The 18,277-nt window shown below is 43.7% G+C and overlaps 1 protein-coding gene across 3 annotated transcripts in view; it reads left to right on the top strand.

Moving 5' to 3' along the window:
• The window catches only part of banp (BTG3 associated nuclear protein), a 74,071-nt gene extending 56,215 nt beyond the window's left edge, over positions 1–17,856 (top strand). For all 3 annotated transcript variants that reach the window (XM_061676496.1, XM_061676497.1, XM_061676495.1), the window contains 2 exons: positions 4,634–4,774; positions 16,950–17,856. In XM_061676496.1, coding sequence (XP_061532480.1) covers positions 4,634–4,774; positions 16,950–17,054 — 246 coding nt within the window. In that variant the 3' untranslated portion in view covers positions 17,055–17,856. The remainder of the gene's footprint in view (positions 1–4,633; positions 4,775–16,949) is intronic.
• The last annotated feature ends 421 nt before the right edge of the window (positions 17,857–18,277 follow it).

The following is an 18,277-nucleotide window of genomic DNA, read 5'->3' as shown; positions in this document are numbered from 1 at the left end:
AGCTTTCTTCAACTCGTTCAGTGTATTGGGTCTATGCACATACACGCGTGGCTTGAGGTATCCCCACTAAAAAATAATCACACATGGAGAGACCAGGGGACCAAGAAGTATCTGCAAACCTGGAAATGAGGTGGTCACCAAAAAGAGGACGAAGACCAGTCACTGATGTTCTGGTTGTGTGGGCTGCCCCATCATGCTGAAAACCACACACGTCGGAAAGGCATGTGTCTTCGTCGCATTCAGGCACAACAAAATTATTTATCATTTCAATGTAACGCGGTGAACGGTGGGTGACTGGTTAGCACATCTGCCTCACAGTTCTGAGGACCCGGGTTCAAGTCCGGCCTCATCTGTGTGGAGTTTGCATGTTCTCCCCATGCATGCGTGGGGTTTCTCCGAGTACTCCGGTGATAGGTTGGTAGATTGTTTATTTGTGCACTGCGATTGGCTGGCGACCAGTTCAGGGTGTACCCTGTCTCTCTCCCGGAGTTAGCTGAGATAGTTGCCAGCACGCCAGCGACCCTAGCAAGGACAAGCGGTATGGAAAATGGAAGGGTGGATCGCTCGGAGGTCACAGTAACAGATCAAACAAGACCAAGGACCACAGACCAAATCAGTAGAGCAATGTTGGCGATAGTTTAAGCGAATTCCCATCAACGCCTTCAGAAATGCATCAATGAAAACGGACGCCACCTGATGATGATGTTTTCCCACACGTGTGTCAAATGCTATTTCAATACGAACACACTGATGTCAATCAAATGTGTTTGCAGCTAAAATTTACTTTTCAGAAATGTGTCCTTTCTGCCCCACTCCGAATTAATTTCATTCTCATTTAATTTTAATGTTATATTGAAGGTGAATGCCCCCAGAAAAAAATTAAATAAAACAATAAATGTCACCCCTCCCCTGAAGCCATTGGCTAACTATGGGCGGGCAGGCCCTGCTGTTAAGTTCTGCATTTTTAAGGACGCAGCAATGTTTAAAGATGATTTTAGGTCTATGAAATGCTGTTAAAGTGTTTAAGAATCATAATTTTTGGTGTATTTGTGGTCAAAACTATTGTAGGGTCAGAGAATTTGACACCATCCCAGCAATGCATCACAGCTCAGATTGTAAATAGTTTCCCTTTCTTACATGTGTTGCAAAAGTTTTTTTTTTTTGTGGTGTGCCTTTTGTTATGAATAGTGTGTGTTTCATCCACCTCCTTCGACTTTCATTAACTATAAATTTTGTTGGATGTACCATGAGTAGGGTTGGGCATCGGGAATCGAAGACTGATTGGAACCGGGACTAATGTTCCGGTTCTCCCAGAACCGTTAAATTTAAAAACATTTGGTTCCCAGTTTTGATGGCTAGTCCTCCAGCCGCAAAGAAGTGGCAAAAAGCAACGAAGAAGCGGCGTAAACCAATGAAGAAGAGTAGGCACGATGATGTGCTTGTGCCTAACGGTGGCGGCGGTGAACAAAAGTTTGCCTTAACTTTGTTAAAATGAAGGACCAGTCGCCTCAGTGCAACTGAGATTATATTGTGCAAAGGAAGCTTTCACGGTGTGTAGCGTCTGACGTGCTCCGAGCCTCAGCCTACACCGTGCGGAGCTTCAGTCAAGTCAAGGGAAAGGAATCAGCGTTTTATAGCATTTGGTTCCATCCATAATTTTTTATTTAGTTTTTTAAATAAAATTTAAAAATCACCGGTGCCGTATGAAGTTACTTTTCATGCCAAAATGCTGAGTATGAAACAGAATACAGGGACAGCGATATAGCTATTGAATGTATAATGTAATGTATAATGCTATTTTTAACTTTGTGAAACATTAATTAATGAATATTACGTCAATTGGTTAATTCTACACACGTTGCCTTTTAGTTCATCCATCCATCCATTTTCTGAGCCGCTTCTCCTCACTAGGGTCGCGGGCATGCTGGAGCCTATCCTAGCTGTCATCGGGCAGGAGGCGGGGGGAGGCTGGCAACCTGAACTGGTTGACAGCCAATCGCAGGGCACATAGAAACAAACAACCATTCGCACTCACAGTCTTGCCTATGGGCAATTTAGAGTCTCCAATTAATGCATGTTTTTGGGATGTGGGAGGAAAAGGAGAGAACCCACGCAGGCATGGGGAGAACATGCAAACTCCACATAGGTGGGGCCAGGGATTGAACCCGGGTCCTCAGAACTGTGAGGCTGACGCTCTAACCAGTCGACCACCGTGCCGCCCCTTTTAGTTCATAGGTTTGATATTGATACTGGATATAAAGAACCTTGAGTCAAATGTTCATTTTGCTGCGGGCAGCACCACACTTTTGTTACAGGTGACTATAACTTTATCATTATATCACAAATCATTTCATCAATCAATCAATTATTCGCGGTCTGGCTCGGTCCCTATCCCTTGCAAATAGCATTGCTGCATTGTTAAAATGAAAAAATACAATATAATACATAGATTATGTTGTTGTACACCACACAGCCATAGAAACAAAACAGAGCACTTGGCAGAGGAGATGTGAAAATTTCTTTACATCTCTGTGTGTAAAGAAGTACTGAAACAGCTGGTTTGACTAAATTATTGGCCTAACTGATGCATAAAATGACACTTTTTTAGCATACTAGCGCTTGCATTGATGATTTTCAAACCACCCAAAAAATTATTAGCTTAGAATATAATCGTAAAACATGTCACTCTGCCAAAATGTAATGTCAATAACTTTTCTCAGAGAATTCATTGCCACCCAGAACTTCTCCCACACCAACCTTTCAAGCAGATTTTCTTTTGATCAATAGCCATTTATTGGCAATCGAAAATGATTCATTTGACCCAACTCAAACAGTTTTCTTTTTTATTCAGTGTGACTGCCTAAAACCTCAATCAATCCCATGTTTGATTGGGTTTGTCGGGCAGACTTGCACACTAATTACTTCCATCAGGCTGCCTGGATTTGGTTCTTGGTGGTGATGATGCAGCAAAGATTTTGGTGAAACTATTTTGCTGGTGGTTGTTGGGACGATTAACTAAACCAGAATTATTAGAATTTCAAAGTAATAGATCAGACTGGAGAGACAGTGTGGAAGTGAGGTTTGTTTTTTCTCTGCCATTTGTAATGCGTATTGGAGAAGTCCCAGCCAGCCTCAACAGTAAGTGCAGCTGGAAGGCAACTTTAAAGAAGACCTCCCATAACTTCACTGAATAAGCACGCAAGCAACATTTGATGAAGCCAGTCAACCACTGGAATGAGTCCTTGTTTTTTAATGCAACACCTTGAATAATGGAACGAATAGAAATGTGAAATAACGTTGTCATGTATCATAGAAATAAACTCCCCACCCATTTCAGCCATTCCATACAGTTAGCTGCTAGACATCTAAGAATATTGCATGAAAAGTGCTTGTTCGTTAAAGAGGAATTGCATTATTTGTAATGTGTAGGTGCATAGGGTTAGGTTAAGGGTTAGGGTTAGGCTTATTTTATCCTTCTGGACATATTGTTTACGTAAGTAATTGGTGTAATCAAATAAATTGGGAATTGTATTATGTTCATGGGAAATTTCCACGAGCGGTCTTCTGAGCCTAGACCACAGGTGTTGAACACAAGGTCGCCACTTCATTTTATGTGGCCCACGTAAGCAAATCATTTGCATCAACTTCCATGATTCTTCCTAAAATCAATACCAAAATTTCAACTGTCATATGTAATAAGTAATAAGTGGAGATATTGCAAGCATTTTTGAGTTACCAAACTCCTTTTTACTATACTTGAATAATAGTTGGAACAAATTATTATTGTTGACTTAAGATTTCAAAACTATTTATCCATCAGTTTTTTATGTTTATGTAATACTATGATGAGGCGATGAAACATTTATTTAATGGTTTCACAGTCAGCCTCCAAGTCGGCATTGTAAATGAGAAACTGGTCTCAATGCCTTACCTGGTTAAACAAAGGAAATTAATGGCTCTCACCGCCATTGGAACTATTATAGTGGGATATAGGGCTGTGGGCCACCCCAAATGAAAAATCCCAAAACAATTGTCCTTATCATCTTTAACAGAAATCTGTAATGTAGCAGTTTCTCAAATAGCTATCATTTAGATAAATGTTGATGGATTGGTTTTCGCATGTTTAATAAAGTCAAAGAATGTCAAAGTGGCCCTTGCGTCCTTTGATTTTTCAATATACGACGACCCCTGAAGGAAAAGGTTTTGACACCCCGGGTTAAGATGATCAAGAGCAGTTGAGGTAAAAGTATCTTTAAGTATCTCCTTTACATAGAACCGTGTGATTCTTTTTGTTGCTGCAAAGTTATTCTGCATGTTTGTGTGACACCCACCACTTCCACACTGACACCTTTGATCAGTTAAAGGATATAAACATAAATGAGGCATTCAGCTGTTTGCTTTCGTTAGGCTTATTTCGTCCTCTGGTGCACGCTGCACTGTCGATCATAACATGTTAGACTGCTGTCTTTCACATTCTGCGGAATAAAGTCGATAAGGGGCATTTCAGGTTTTTTTCAAATCAGTTACACTTTTCTGTCAAGCTCAAAGCCAGGTACCCATGATTCATGTTTAAGCATACTTTTTAAATATCTTTTTGCCATTTACACTTACTCTTCTTCTCCATCTGTTGTAGGTACTTCGGGGAGCTCAGCTCATAGCAGTGGCATCAGCTGAAGGGGGGGCAGCAGCGGTCGAGGGCACCTCTCTCCCTCCTGACATTCAAGTGCAGTATGTCCAACTTGCCCCTGTCACAGATCACACAGCTGCAGTACAGGTAAATAAAAATGACCCGTCTCCAACTCTGCTATGGTCTTGTACCGAGTGTAAGCAGTTGCTTAGTAACACAGTCACTGGGTAGCATTCCAAGTGCTTGAGTAAACTCATCTAAATCAGTCACAATCCACTTTTGTTTATAAAGGCTTCATAATAACCTAAACGAGCAGTTAGTAGCGCACATAAATCCACTAAGGTTGTTCTTTTAAAACCATCCATCCATTTTCTACCGCTTATCCGAGGTCGGGTCGCTAGTCAGTAGCTTTAGCAGGGACGCCCAGACTTCCCTCTCCCCAGCCACTTCATCCAGCTCTTCCCGGGGGATCCTGAGGCGTACCCAAGCCACCCGAAAGACGTATTCTCTTGAGCGTGTCCTGGGTCGTCCCCGGGGACTGCTCCCGGTGGGACGTGCCCCGAACTCCCATGCACCCTCGAGGACCATACCGAGGATGCAGAGCTGGTTCAGTTGAAACTCCTTCTGACAGGGGATTCTGCCAGACGTTCCCAGCAGACCCTCACAATATGTTTGGGCCTGCCACGTTGGACCGGCATCTTCCCCCACCATCAGAGCCAACTCACCACCAGGTGGTGATCAGTTGACAGCTCCGCCCCTCTCTTCACCCGAGTGTCCAAGACACGCGGCCGCAAGTCTGATGACACGACCACAAAGTTGATCATCGAACTGCGGCATAGGGTGTCGTGGTGCCAAGTGCACGTGTGGACACCCTTATGCTTGAACATGGTGTTCCTCATGGACAATCCGTGATGAGCACAGAAGTCCAATAACAGAACACCGCTAGGGTTCTGATCAGGGGGCCGTTCCTCCCTATCACGCCCTTCCAGGTCTCACTGTCATTGCCCACGTGAGCATTGAAGTCCCCCAGCAGAACGATGGAGTCCCCAGTGGGAGCGCTCTCCAGCACCCCCTCCAAGGACTCCAAAAAGGGTGGGTACTCTGAACTGCTGTTTGGTGCATAGGTACAAACAACAGTCAGGATCCGTCCCCCCACCCGAAGGCGGAGGGAGGCTACCCTCTTGTCCACCGGGGTGAACCCCAACGTACAGGTGCCGAGCCGGGGGGCAATAAGTATACCATGCCTGCTCGGCGCCTCTCACCGTGGGCAACTCCAGAGTGGAAGAGAGTCCAACCCCTCTCGAGAGGACTGGTACCAGCGCCCAAGCTGTGTGTTGAGGCGAGTTCGACGATATCTAGTCGGAACTTCTCGACCTCACACACCAGCTCGGGCTCCTTCCCTGCCAGAGAGGTGGCATTCCACGTCCCTAGAGCCAGCTTCTGTAGCCGGGGATCGGATCGCCAAGGTCCCCGCCTTCGGCCACCGCCCAGCTCACACTGCACCCGACCCCTATTGTCCCTCCCACAGGTGGTGAGCCCATGGGAAGGTGGACCCACGTTACCCTTTCGGGCTGTACCCGGCCGGGCCCCATGGGTGCAGGCCCGGCCACCAGGCGCTCGCCTTCGAGCCCCACCACCAGGGAAAATGAAGGGAAAATGAAGTCCATTGTTTGTCGTCATCATTAGGGGTCTTTGAGCCGTGCTTTGTCTGGTCCCTCACCTAGGACCTGTTTGTCATGGGTGACCCTGCCAGGGGCATAAAGCCCCAGACAACTTAGCTCCTAGGATCACTGGGACACACAAACCCCTCCACCACGACAAGGTGACGGCTCAGCCTCCCTGGTAAGGTCTGTTCAGGGGTGCTGGAGAGGAGGGTCCGTCGGGAAGTCGAATCTCAGATTCAGGAGGAGCAGTGTGGTTTTCGTCCTGGCCGTGGAACAGTGGACCAGCTCTGCACCCTCGGCAGGGTCCTCGAGGGTGCATGGGAGTTCGCCCAACCAGTCTACATGTGTTTTGTGGCCTTGGAGAAGGCGTTCGACCGTGTCCCTCGGGGAGTCCTGTGGAGGGTGCTTCAGGAGTATGGGGTACCGAACCCCCTGATATGGGCTGTTCGGTCCCTGTACGACCGGAGTCAGAGTTTGGTCCGCATATCCGGCAGTAAGTCCGACTCGTTCCCGGTGAGGGTTGGACTCCGCCAAGGCTGCCCTTTGTCGCCGATTCTGTTCATAACTTTTATGGACAGAATTTCTAGGCGCAGCCAAGGCGTAGAGGGGGTCCGGTTTGGTAGCCTCAGTATTGCATCTCTGCTTTTTGCTGATGATGTGGTTCTGTTGGCTTCATCAAGCCGTGAGCTCCAACTCTCACTGGAGCAGTTCGCAGCCGAGTGTGAAGTGGCTGGGATGAGAATCAGCACCTCCAAATCTGAGACCATGGTCCTCAGTCGGAAAAGGGTGGCATGCCCTCTCCAGGTCGGGGATGAGATCCTGCCCCAAGTGGAGGAGTTCAAGTATCTTGGGGTCTTGTTCACGAGTGAGGGAAGAATGGAATGGGAGATCGACAGACGGATCGGTGCAGCGTCTGCAGTGATGCGGACTTTGTATTGGTCCGTTGCGGTAAAGAAGGAGCTCAGCCGAAAGGCGAAGCTCTCAATTTACCGGTCGATCTTCGTTCCTACCCTCACCTATGGTCATGAGTTGTGGGTCATGACCGAAAGAACGAGATCCCAGATACAAGCGGCCAAAATGAGTTTCCTCCGCAGGGTGTCCGGGCTCTCCCTTAGAGATAGGGTGAGAAGCTCGGTCATCCGGGAGGATCTCAGATTAGAGCCGCTGCTCCTCCGCATTGAGAGGAGCCAGATGAGGTGGCTGGGGCATCTGATTCGGATGCCTCCCGGACGCCTAACTGGTGAGGTGTTCCGGGCACGTCCCACCGGGAGGAGACCCCGGGGACGACCCAGGACACGCTGGAGAGACTACGTCCTTCGGCTGGCCTGGGAACGCCTCGGGATCCTTCCGGAAGAGCTGGATGAAGTGGCTGGGGAGAGGGAAGTCTGGGCGTCCCTGCTAAAGCTACTGCCCCCGCGACCCGACCCGGATAAGCGGTACAAAATGGATGGATGGATGGATTTTATGTTTACTTGTGTTATGTTTGTCTATTTACATTTGTTTGATGATCTTAAACATTAAAGCGGGGAAACTATAACGGATGTTCTGATAAAAAAAAATTTGCACCAGAGTCTTTTAAGTGAGTGATTTTAAGTATCTGAGTACCCGATCCGATAGACATAACTACCAAAACTCAACTTTTGATATTTGATTTTGATATTTAAAAGAACAACCAAAAATAAATTAGTAACACGTAAAATCCATCCTTCCATTTTCTGTACCGCTTATCCTCACTAGGGTCGCGGGCGTGCTGGAGCCTATCCCAGCTGAGTTCGGGCTAAACCCTGAACTGGTCGCCAGCCAATCGCCGGGCACATACAAACAAACAGCCATTCGCACTCACATTCACACCTAAGGGCAATTTAGAGTCTTCAATCAAACAAGTAAAGTAATAATAATAATTAAGAAATAGAAAACAATATATATTTAGCAAAAAGAAGTAATTTTGGTAATCCAACTTGACCTAAAACAGGAAAATGTCTGATTTCATGTCAGACAGTCAGGGGGGGAAAATGACTGTATCTGTTGCTCCTCCTGTGTGGACCATGGCCACGTAGGGGCTGTGTAGTGCAATGCATGCATGGAGCTACACATATGCAGTAAAATAAGATTAAATGAACATCGCGATAAAACATTAATTTAACTAGTTTTTCGTAAATTATTATTATTATTAATCAGTTTATTTGAAAGGGGACAATAGCAATAATATATGCCTGTTAGTATTGTTATATTACCTGTCTGTACGTTTTACTATAGAGTTTGTAATTATTTTCGTTGTGTGAGTGTCATGCACCCAGTTACATTGTTTAACATAAAATGAAGCTATTACTGTTCCATTTGGCAAGATCTTTATACCGTTGTATTATTCTGTCACTTTGTGACATTTAAAATGTCAGAAAATGAATAAAACCGATCTTTTTCACCTGCTCTTGATCACATGAAAATCACGTGACCAATCCCGATTTTTGTCCCTTGATCGGATCGGGACATACCTAGAAATTAGACTTTACACGATCAGGATCACTCGCGCACGATCAGGATCACTCGCGCACGTGGTGGCAACAAAAGGACAAAGATAATGGGGGTGGGGGGGTTTGGCCGCCCTGCAGCTGCAGGGATGTTAGCCAGCAGGAACAGACCCAAGAGGACAAGAGAGCGGAAGTTAAGGGTTAAATACCCAGGGGGCGTGTCTAAGGGACAGGAAGTGGAGAAGACCACGCCCATCGGCTTGAATCTGGTCTATAATTTGGCCCATAAAAACGGGTTTACAACTCATACATTAATCTAAAATACTCCCAACTTTGCACTCTTACTCATAGATCAAGCATATAGAATGATTGTTTAAACTTTAGTCTTGGTCAATCAACTAATTGTTTAATACAACATCATTTCGTACTGTTTGGCTTCAAATCAAGATGAAAAGTTCTCAAAGTCTCGCAGCTGGATCTGTAAGACTGACACAATAATGACACAGACATCAAGGCATACATTTAGAATTTTCCTGAAGGTTTGTTTTTTCGCTGCAAACGTGGGATTTCTTGAATATTCTTTTAATGTCCACCGGCCAGCGTCTCTAACCACCACTGGGGGGTGACCGTGTTCCATTCTTCTACAGTCATTAATCAGTTCCTCCCCCCCCCATGCGGCTGGTTGCGGGTCGGGAAGCAGGAATGCAGAAGTTTATCAGTTCTTGGGGTTCCTCTGGCAACTGGGCCATGGGTGTGTCTGCAACACCAACCAGTGTGCCGTGGCACATTAGTGTGCCATGAGCGATCTTCAGGTGTGCCGTGGGAATTTATTATCAAATTTTACTTAACTCCTCAATAAATTATTCATTTACAAGAAATAATGTATCTGTGTTCCTCTATTTATGCCAGTGAGGCAGAGTGACAGACAGAACAAATAAATGCTCTTCTATTAGATGGCCGAAGTACATACAGTAATTACTGTGTATCTACTTTTTGTGCCATTTTTGTTTGTGGGTGTGCCGTGAGATTTAGAAAACATGTGCCTTTGCTCCATAAAGGTTGGAAATCACTGCTCTAGTCAGGTCCATCCATCGATCCATCCATTTTATGAGCCGCTTATTCTCACTAGGGTCGCGGGAGTGCTGGAGCCTATCCCAGCTATCTTCGGGCAGGAGGCGGGGTACACCCTAAACTGGTTGCCAGCCAATCGCAGGGCTCACATAAACAAACAACCATTCGAACACACATTCACACCTACGGGCAATTTAGAGTCTTCAATTAACCTACCATGCATGTTTTTGGGCTGTGGGAGGAAACTGGAGTGCCTGGAGAAAACCCACGCAGGCACGGGGAGAACATGCAAACTCCACACTGGCGGGGCCAGGATTTTAACCACGGTCCTCAGAACTGTGAGGCAAACGCACTAACCAGTCTCCACCATGCCGCCCTAATCAGGTCATGTACAACCCCAATTCCAATGAAGTTGGGACGTTGTGTAAAAACAGAATACAGTGATTTGCAAATCATGTTTGACCTATATTTAATTGAATACAATACAAAGATAAGGTATTTAATGTTCAAACTGCTAAAAACTATTGTTTTTAGCAAATAGTCATTAACTTAGAATTTTATGGCTGCAACACGTTCCATAAAAGCTGGGACAGGGTCATGTTTACCACTGTGTTACATCACCTTTTCTTTTACCAACATTCAATAAACGTTTGGGAACTGAGGACACTTAATTGTTGAAGCGTTGTAGGTAGAATTCTTTCCCATTCTTGCTTGATGACTTACAGCTTCAGCTGTTCAACAGTCTGGGGTCTCCGTTGTCGTATTTTACGCTTCATAATGCGCCACACATTTTCAATGGGAGACAGGTCTGGACTGCAGGCAGGCCAGTATAGTACCCACACTCTTTTACTACGAAGCCACGCTGTTGTAACACGTGCAGAATGTGGTTTGGCATTGTCTTGCTGAAATAAGCAGGGGGCTGACCCCGGGCTGTTGAACAGCTGAAGCTGTACATCAAGCAAGAATGGGAAATAATTCCATCTACAAAGCTTCAACAATTCGTGTCCTCTCTCCCCAAACGTTTATTGAATGTTGTTAAAAGAAAAGGTGATGTAATACAGTGGTAAACATGACCTTGTCCCAGCTTTTTTTTGGAACCAGTTGCAGCCATAAAATTCTAAGATAATGTTTCTTTGCTAAAAACAATAAAGTGTATCAGTTTGAACATTAAATATCTTGTCTTTGTAGTGTATTCAATTAAATATAGGTCGAACATGATTTTCAAATCATTGTATTCTGTTTTTATTTATGTTTAACACAACGTCCCAACTTCATTGGAATTGGGGTTGTATTCTAAACAGTCAGGTCAAACCAACATTACAACATGACAGAAATAATGGGTGCTAACTTACTGTAATTGAATTATTTTATTGTAATGAAATTACTTCACGTACACACCAAAAAAATGAACGCAACCTCTCGATGTAACATTTGATATTGTTTTGCATTTGAATCATGGATACATTGATGCATAGGAAGAGTTCTGCTGTGCTTAACATTTTTACTGACTGTCACCAGGATGTGAAATACTGTAAGGAACGGGCAGTTGCTGGTGCAGTTAGAATGTGGCCTGAAGGTTTCATACACAAATTTCAAATAGTTCCCACTAGGGGTGTAACAATTCATTCATTACATCGATGTATATTTCTTTACTTACGATCCGACTGTATTGATCTGTGCTCGGCGAGTTAGGCATCTGGACGAAGATTTTAATCGTTCAAAAAGGTAATCAATCAATTGTATCGCTACTCGGAAATAACGCATTGGAGTTACGCACAGCAGACTTAATATGGAGGTGTGTATGTGTTGTATTTCCAAGAAAGATGTTTGTAATCCTTTTCTTCCTCGTATCCTATTTCTGAAACCCCATCTACTCCTCTCAGTAATGCACGTAGTGGTTGGACTGGGACACCACTGTGTGTGTGTGTGTGTGTGTGTGTGCGTGTGTGCGTTTTGTGTTACGCACTTTTATTGATAGATACATCGGCCTGTCTGGTGGATGGCAGATGAAGGCAGTGAGCGAGAAATTATCAATGGATGCGTATGGATACGTGTGCCGTACACGTTGAAGCCTTTCAAGCATGCTATCTTAACTTACCTTGCTAGCCGCTGACATGATAGAGACGCGTTTCGGGACAACACATCACTCAGCAGAGATCAAGTGTGAGTATAAATTGTTGTGAATGTAATTAGCGTGTAAAAATGTGTACAGTAGAAATGCTGAGAGCATTGGTGAATGTGTGACCACGTGCAGCTGTCGAATAAATATTTGTAGCTTTTGAAAGAACAATACCATAATACTTTTTCATGGCACTGTATATTTGTAATTACTAAATCATAATTTTCGGACAAACACAGTGAAATTTAATAACTTACTGCGGCACACCCGATCGACAGCTGTCGAAGAAATATTTGTAGCTTTTGAAAGAACAATATCAGAGTACAAGGAAGAACTTTGTCGGACAAAAGAGGGAGACAGCGAGTTCACTATTGGATGCTGTTTCCAAGCCATCTCTTTGTGCCACAAAGAGCAGTTTTGTTCATTTATTTAGGTGGTGTGGCAGAGGGTAAGTGTATACCTTGCAACCACAGGGTCGCTGGTTTGTATACCCGCCTGAGCACGTCATCGTTGTGTCCCTGGGCAAGACACTTAATCCACATTGCTAAGAATGAATTCGGCTGGATGTTTGGTGGTGGTTGGAGGGGCCGTAGGCGCAGAATGGCAGCTACTGTTCCGTCAGACTGCTCCAGGGCATCTGTGGCTACACAAAGTGGCTTATCACCACTAGGGTGTGAATGTGGAGGGAATGAATAATGCGTGCAATTGTAAAGCCTCTTTGAGTGCCTAGAAAAGCACTATATAAGTGGAATGCATTATTATTATTATTATTATTGTTATTAACACCATTCTAAAAGCTTTTCCTTGTGGAAACCCCACAGTGTTTTGTTTCTAGCCATTAGTATTTGCCTGTTTAGAGCAGGGATTCTCCAAGTTTTTGTCCAGCTCGGGACTCCTTAAAGAGGAAACGTTTTCACAAGGAACCACTCTTAATTGTAACACCAATTAAACAGCTTTTCTCGATGGAAAAAAATGGCCGAACCAGTAAATTCATAGCTGAAATAATATATTAATAAGTTGCTGTTTTTTAATAAGTTGCTGCTTTCCCCCCATCAGTAAAATCTTCATATTTAATGACCATATTTAATTTGACCTGATTCCCTTAAAAGAAACAACAGGAATTTAGCAAATTTCACCTACCCTGTCCATTATGCAGGTATTTACAGTGGAGGAAATAATGTTTCTTGTAGTTGATCATCGTGTTTGCACACACCTCTGGAGGGATTTTGGACCAATCCTCTCCAAATCCTTAAGCTTTCGAGGCTGTGCCTTGGCAACTTGAAACTTCAGCTCCTTCCACAGATTTTCTATGGGATTTAGGTCTGGAGACTGCCTAGGCCACTCCATGACCTTAATGTGCTTCTTCTTTAGCCACTCTTTCATTTCCTTGACTGTGTGCTTTTGGACATCACTGTGCTGGAAGCCCTATCCATGAGCCATTATAAGTTTTCTGCCTAAGAGGAGGAAGAGGAGGTCACCCAGGATTTCACGGTACGAGGCTCCATCCATTTTTCCCTCGATGCGGTGAAATCAACCTGTCCCCTTTGCAGGGAAACACTCCCAAAGCATAAATGCTTCCACCTCCGCGCTTGACGGTGGGGATGGTGTTCTTGGGGTTAGAGTCAGAATTCCTCTTCCTCCAAACTCTGCGAGTTAAACTGATTCCAAAAAGCTTGGTTTTTTGTTTTGTTTTTGTTTTTCTCATCTGACCACATCACCTTCTCCCAATAGTTCTCTGAATAATTCAGATGTTCATTGGCAAACTTCAGATGGGCCTGTGCATGTGCCTTCTTGGACAGGGGGACCTTACAGGCACTCCAGGATTTGAATGCATTACAATATGGTGTGTTGCCAATGTTTTTCTTGGTGACAGTGGTCCCAGCTGCCTCGAGATGATGAACAAGATCCTCTCATGTAGTTCTGGGCTAATGCCTAACCTTTCCCATGATCATCGATACCCCACGAGATGAAATCTTGTGAGGAGTCCAAACCGACGGAGATTGACATTCATTTTATCTTTCTTACATTTTCAAATTATTGCACCAATGGTCTAGTAACCCATTCTAGTCTTGTGCGGGTCTACAATCTTGTCCCTGATGTCCTTAAAAGGGTCTTTGGTCTTGCTCATGATGGCGATGTTGGTGTCTGATCGATTGATTCTGTGGACATGTCTCTTTATACAGGTAACAAGTTGAGATAAGTGTCTTTCAATCAGCTAACAAGTTTAGATTAGGAGTACTTTCCCAAAGTGAGGGGACTCGTCTGTGCGAGCCCGAATTATTTATTGATGTTAGGGGATCAAATATGTATTTCACTCAACGAACTGCAAATAGATTTTTCTTTTTTTTTTTTTTTAAACGTGATTTTCTTTTATATATTATGTCTCTCACTATTAACATAAACCTACCATTAACATTTTGACCGCTCATGTCTCTGTCAGTGGGTAAATTTACAAAATTAATCAAATATTTCCTCCATCAAATATTTCCTCCACTGGATTTCATAGTCACACTGATTGAATTTTTGGCTAAAAAGTTACTGAATCCCTTTTTTATCCACCGAATCGTTGCAAATCGTATTGTTCTAAATGAACCAGTATCGTCCTTGAATTAAATGGGCCACCACAAATTGTGATATACTGTTAATCGAATCGTTGCTAAAACGAATTGTTACAGCCCTAGTTCCCCTTATGATTGTCAACACATAATACTGTATTTGAAATACTGCACCACATCCAACAATCCAACTTTGTTTGTTTTTTCAACGGATTGATGGAGGTTTTGGTTGTTCTTTTGCAAATACATCAAGCTGTCAGAGGTCTGATCCGTCAACAGCCTGCTTTTACTTGGGCTTGGTTTTAGTTAAGTATGGACTCTATCATTTGTTAACAACTTGGTGTCTTTTGTCAGATTTTGGTAAAGATGTGGGGAAATTTGTTTTTATTCAATTGAATTATTAATGTCTTTGTTTGCTACTTCATTTATTCAGCGTGTTCAAGTAGAATTGCTTTTTTCTCTCTCCCCCTAACCAACCACTAATTTCTGGACATGAAAAACATAACAGTTAAAAAGTATATCAGCAGTTTAACTCAAAATTGTGCTAGGACATTTCAAACATGAATCAACGTGATGAGGCACAAAAGGAGCTGAGTGGTACAGAACGTGGTATGACAGTTTGGTTTTTATGTTCAAAACTGTAAACATTGATGATTTATAGTTCAAAGTTCAGCCAAAGGTTAGCACTGGTATGTATCTCTTTGAACAGTGTGGAACTGAGAGAATTACTGTCGTCTGTTTCCAAACACATGGTAGCATTTATACAAGTGCTTTAAAAATTACTCTGGCGTTTTGATTCATTTATCTCTGCATTTGCATTTCTCTCCACTGGATAACTTCCCTGTCATTTACAAAATGCAGTGCAATTACCTCAAGATGGCGATAATCTTTAGAAAATCTTCATGCGCGTACCTTCTGCACAGTGGAACCGAGCTACTGCAAAATGCGAACACACTAACTAAAATGCACATATCATTAAATCATGTCAGAACAGTCTCTGAAAAGAATAACAGGGAGATTGTTATCCTTCCAAATGGAGAGTGAGGCCCTTGCCGCGATACTTCATCATGGCCAGAATCCTTGATTTTCAATGAAAATCGTCCATGTGAGTTTTACTTGTCCTCTTTAATAGCAATGCTTAAAATATGTGACATGCTGTGATGCAGCTGTGTTGAGTGCGCTGGCCTACAGGGAGAAAACCCTGCACGTGTGTTTGATGGAACCCCTGGCAGTGACTCACTCCTGTCTGTTATCAGGGTTTGCACGCAGGCACCATCCACAGTCAGAGGGCAGTCAGATACAAATTGCTAATCTCTCAGGTGTCAACATTGTCAAAACGATCCCCATACAAATGGACCTGAAAAATGACATGCAGTCATATCTATGTCCTTGTCCTCGGCATGCGTGCCGATGAATCGTGGAACACAATAGCAGTGTGCTTTATGTATAATGTACAAAAACGGCGCTGTGCTCTGCCATTGTTGATTTGATGAATTCAATTTTCATGGGCGATTGTTTAGTGTTCGACAAAAAGGGTGTTGTTTTCAAAACTTCCACTTGGGGGCCTGGTTTAAAATCAAATCTTCAGGTCAGGAAGTACCCAGAAACAACCCACTCAAGCACGGAGAGATCTAAACATCCATCCATCAGTTTTCTATATCGCTTGTCCTCAATTTGATCATGGGTGAGCTGGAACCTATCCCAGCTGACATTGGTGAGACGTGGGCTACACCCTGGACTGGTCACCAGTCAATCGCAGGGCACATACTGTACAATAATAGTAGCAATATGACAAGTGACGAATGAATCACCTCTAAAATAGTACAATCTCAAAAAGTACAAGACCTATTCTACTGCCCACACTGCTCTTCCATCCATCCATTTTCCATACCGCTTATCCTCACTCGGGTCGCGGGCGTGCTGGCACTGATCCCAGCTATCTTTGTGCGAGAGGTTGGGTACACCCTGAACTGGCTGCTGGCCAATCGCAGGGCACATATGAACAAACAACCATTCGCACTCACGTTCACACCTACGGGCAATTTAGAGTCTTCAATTAACCTACCGTGCATGTTTTTTTGGGATGTGGGAGTAAACCGGAGTGCCCGGAGAAAACCCACGCAGGCACGGGGAGAACATGCAAACTCCACACAGGTGAGGCCGGATTTGAAGCCGGTCCTCAGAACTGTGAGGCAGATGTGCCACCCCAAGTGGGATTTTTACAATTCATTTTATTTCTTTTTCATCACCTCTTCTACTTCTACTAATACTAGATACTGGATATTCTGCCTCTCAGTACAGAATATATTCATAAAATGCCTTTGTGCACAACCACGACTATTTCCTGTGAAAATCCACTTTACAAAATCAAAGCATGAGCAGCTACTGAATTTGTATTGATTTCACACATAATTAATGCTTCTCTCCCTCTTTTCCATGTCCCAGGCTGCTGAGCTTGCTCCTGCCCTGCAAGCAGACATGGAGGTAAAAGAGACCATGCAGGGAGAGAACGGTGAGGTGGTCCAAATCGTCACCTCCGTGCCTACCTGAGAGAGGCATCTGCTTTTTGGACTACCCAAACTTTTGCCCTTTACGGCACTACGGTGCATCAGAGGTCCACCCATGCGAAGAAACTGACAGACATTAAAGTCAGCAACCGTTTTTAAGAAATCCCGAACGTCAATCTGAAACGGTGTGAACAAGCCATTTTTTGTTGTTGTTGATGTCCCTTGCCAAGCAGATGTCCATAGCGAATGGACTATGATTCTTCAAAATCAGCTGCTGTCGTCGTGGTGTGTTCATCTGAAGAAGGAATCATCCCACGCTTGAATCCACACCGGGATTATTGTCTGTCAGGGGGCGGGTGCTGCTTATGCAGATGCATCGGCACATACACACTTGTTTACAATGATGAAAAATATTAACATGATAAAGTCGAGTAGCTGGCCCCTCCTTTATGGTGTTTAACCCCCTGAATGTTCATGTTCTCATCAAAATGATGGCCACTGGGGTGGAATTTGAAATTTGCTGAGAACGGCTACTTTCACAATGAGTTTGTTTTATCAGTTTTCATAATTTAATCCATATTTTTTTCTGCCGGCTGTGAGCACCTCCCTTCAGTTGCCTCATCATGTTCCCATATTGTTCTGGTTTGTCGTTTGATTTATCTATTTGTTGCTTGCTGGGGGAAATGCTTTTGTTTCGAACGACGTAGACCATGAAATACGGGAGATGGTGCCAGTATAAGTTTGTTGTAGCATACCAAGGAAAGCCTGAAGGTGTTAATATACCCAGCTTTGTCTTTGAGAATATACATATATGTGAATAAACCATGTTTGTGGTTGTTGTAAAAGTGTGTTTTGACTTTCATTCATGTCCATAAATTGAGGTTAGCAAAATGGCTTCCATATGTTTCCAGACGTATGCCTACATTGACAAAAAATTCAAAGGAAGCCAGAAATTGTTCAGAATACACATTTTTAATCGATTGATTTGCCTTCTTGGTAAATATTTAACATGGCGACAAGACCTCTGTATTGTTAGCCAGCCTGGCAGGTTTCTGAACACTTCTTCAATCCTCTTATTACTCGTGTGTGTGTGTGTTGTGGATTGGATAGATGATCCTCAAAAGGCAGTCAGTAAAGAAGAGATAAGCAAGACGTTGTGAAGCAGTGTAAGGCTTTGAGGAAGTTTCCCATGCTTGCTGTGATGTCATCGTGTATTTTGGAACGGGAGAAAGAAGCAGGCGACAAAGTGAACTTGATAAAACAACA

Source organism: Phycodurus eques, chromosome 5 (genome assembly GCF_024500275.1).
Source record: "Phycodurus eques isolate BA_2022a chromosome 5, UOR_Pequ_1.1, whole genome shotgun sequence".
NCBI lineage: Eukaryota > Metazoa > Chordata > Actinopteri > Syngnathiformes > Syngnathidae > Phycodurus > Phycodurus eques.
This window is presented reverse-complemented; position numbering and strand designations above follow the sequence as displayed.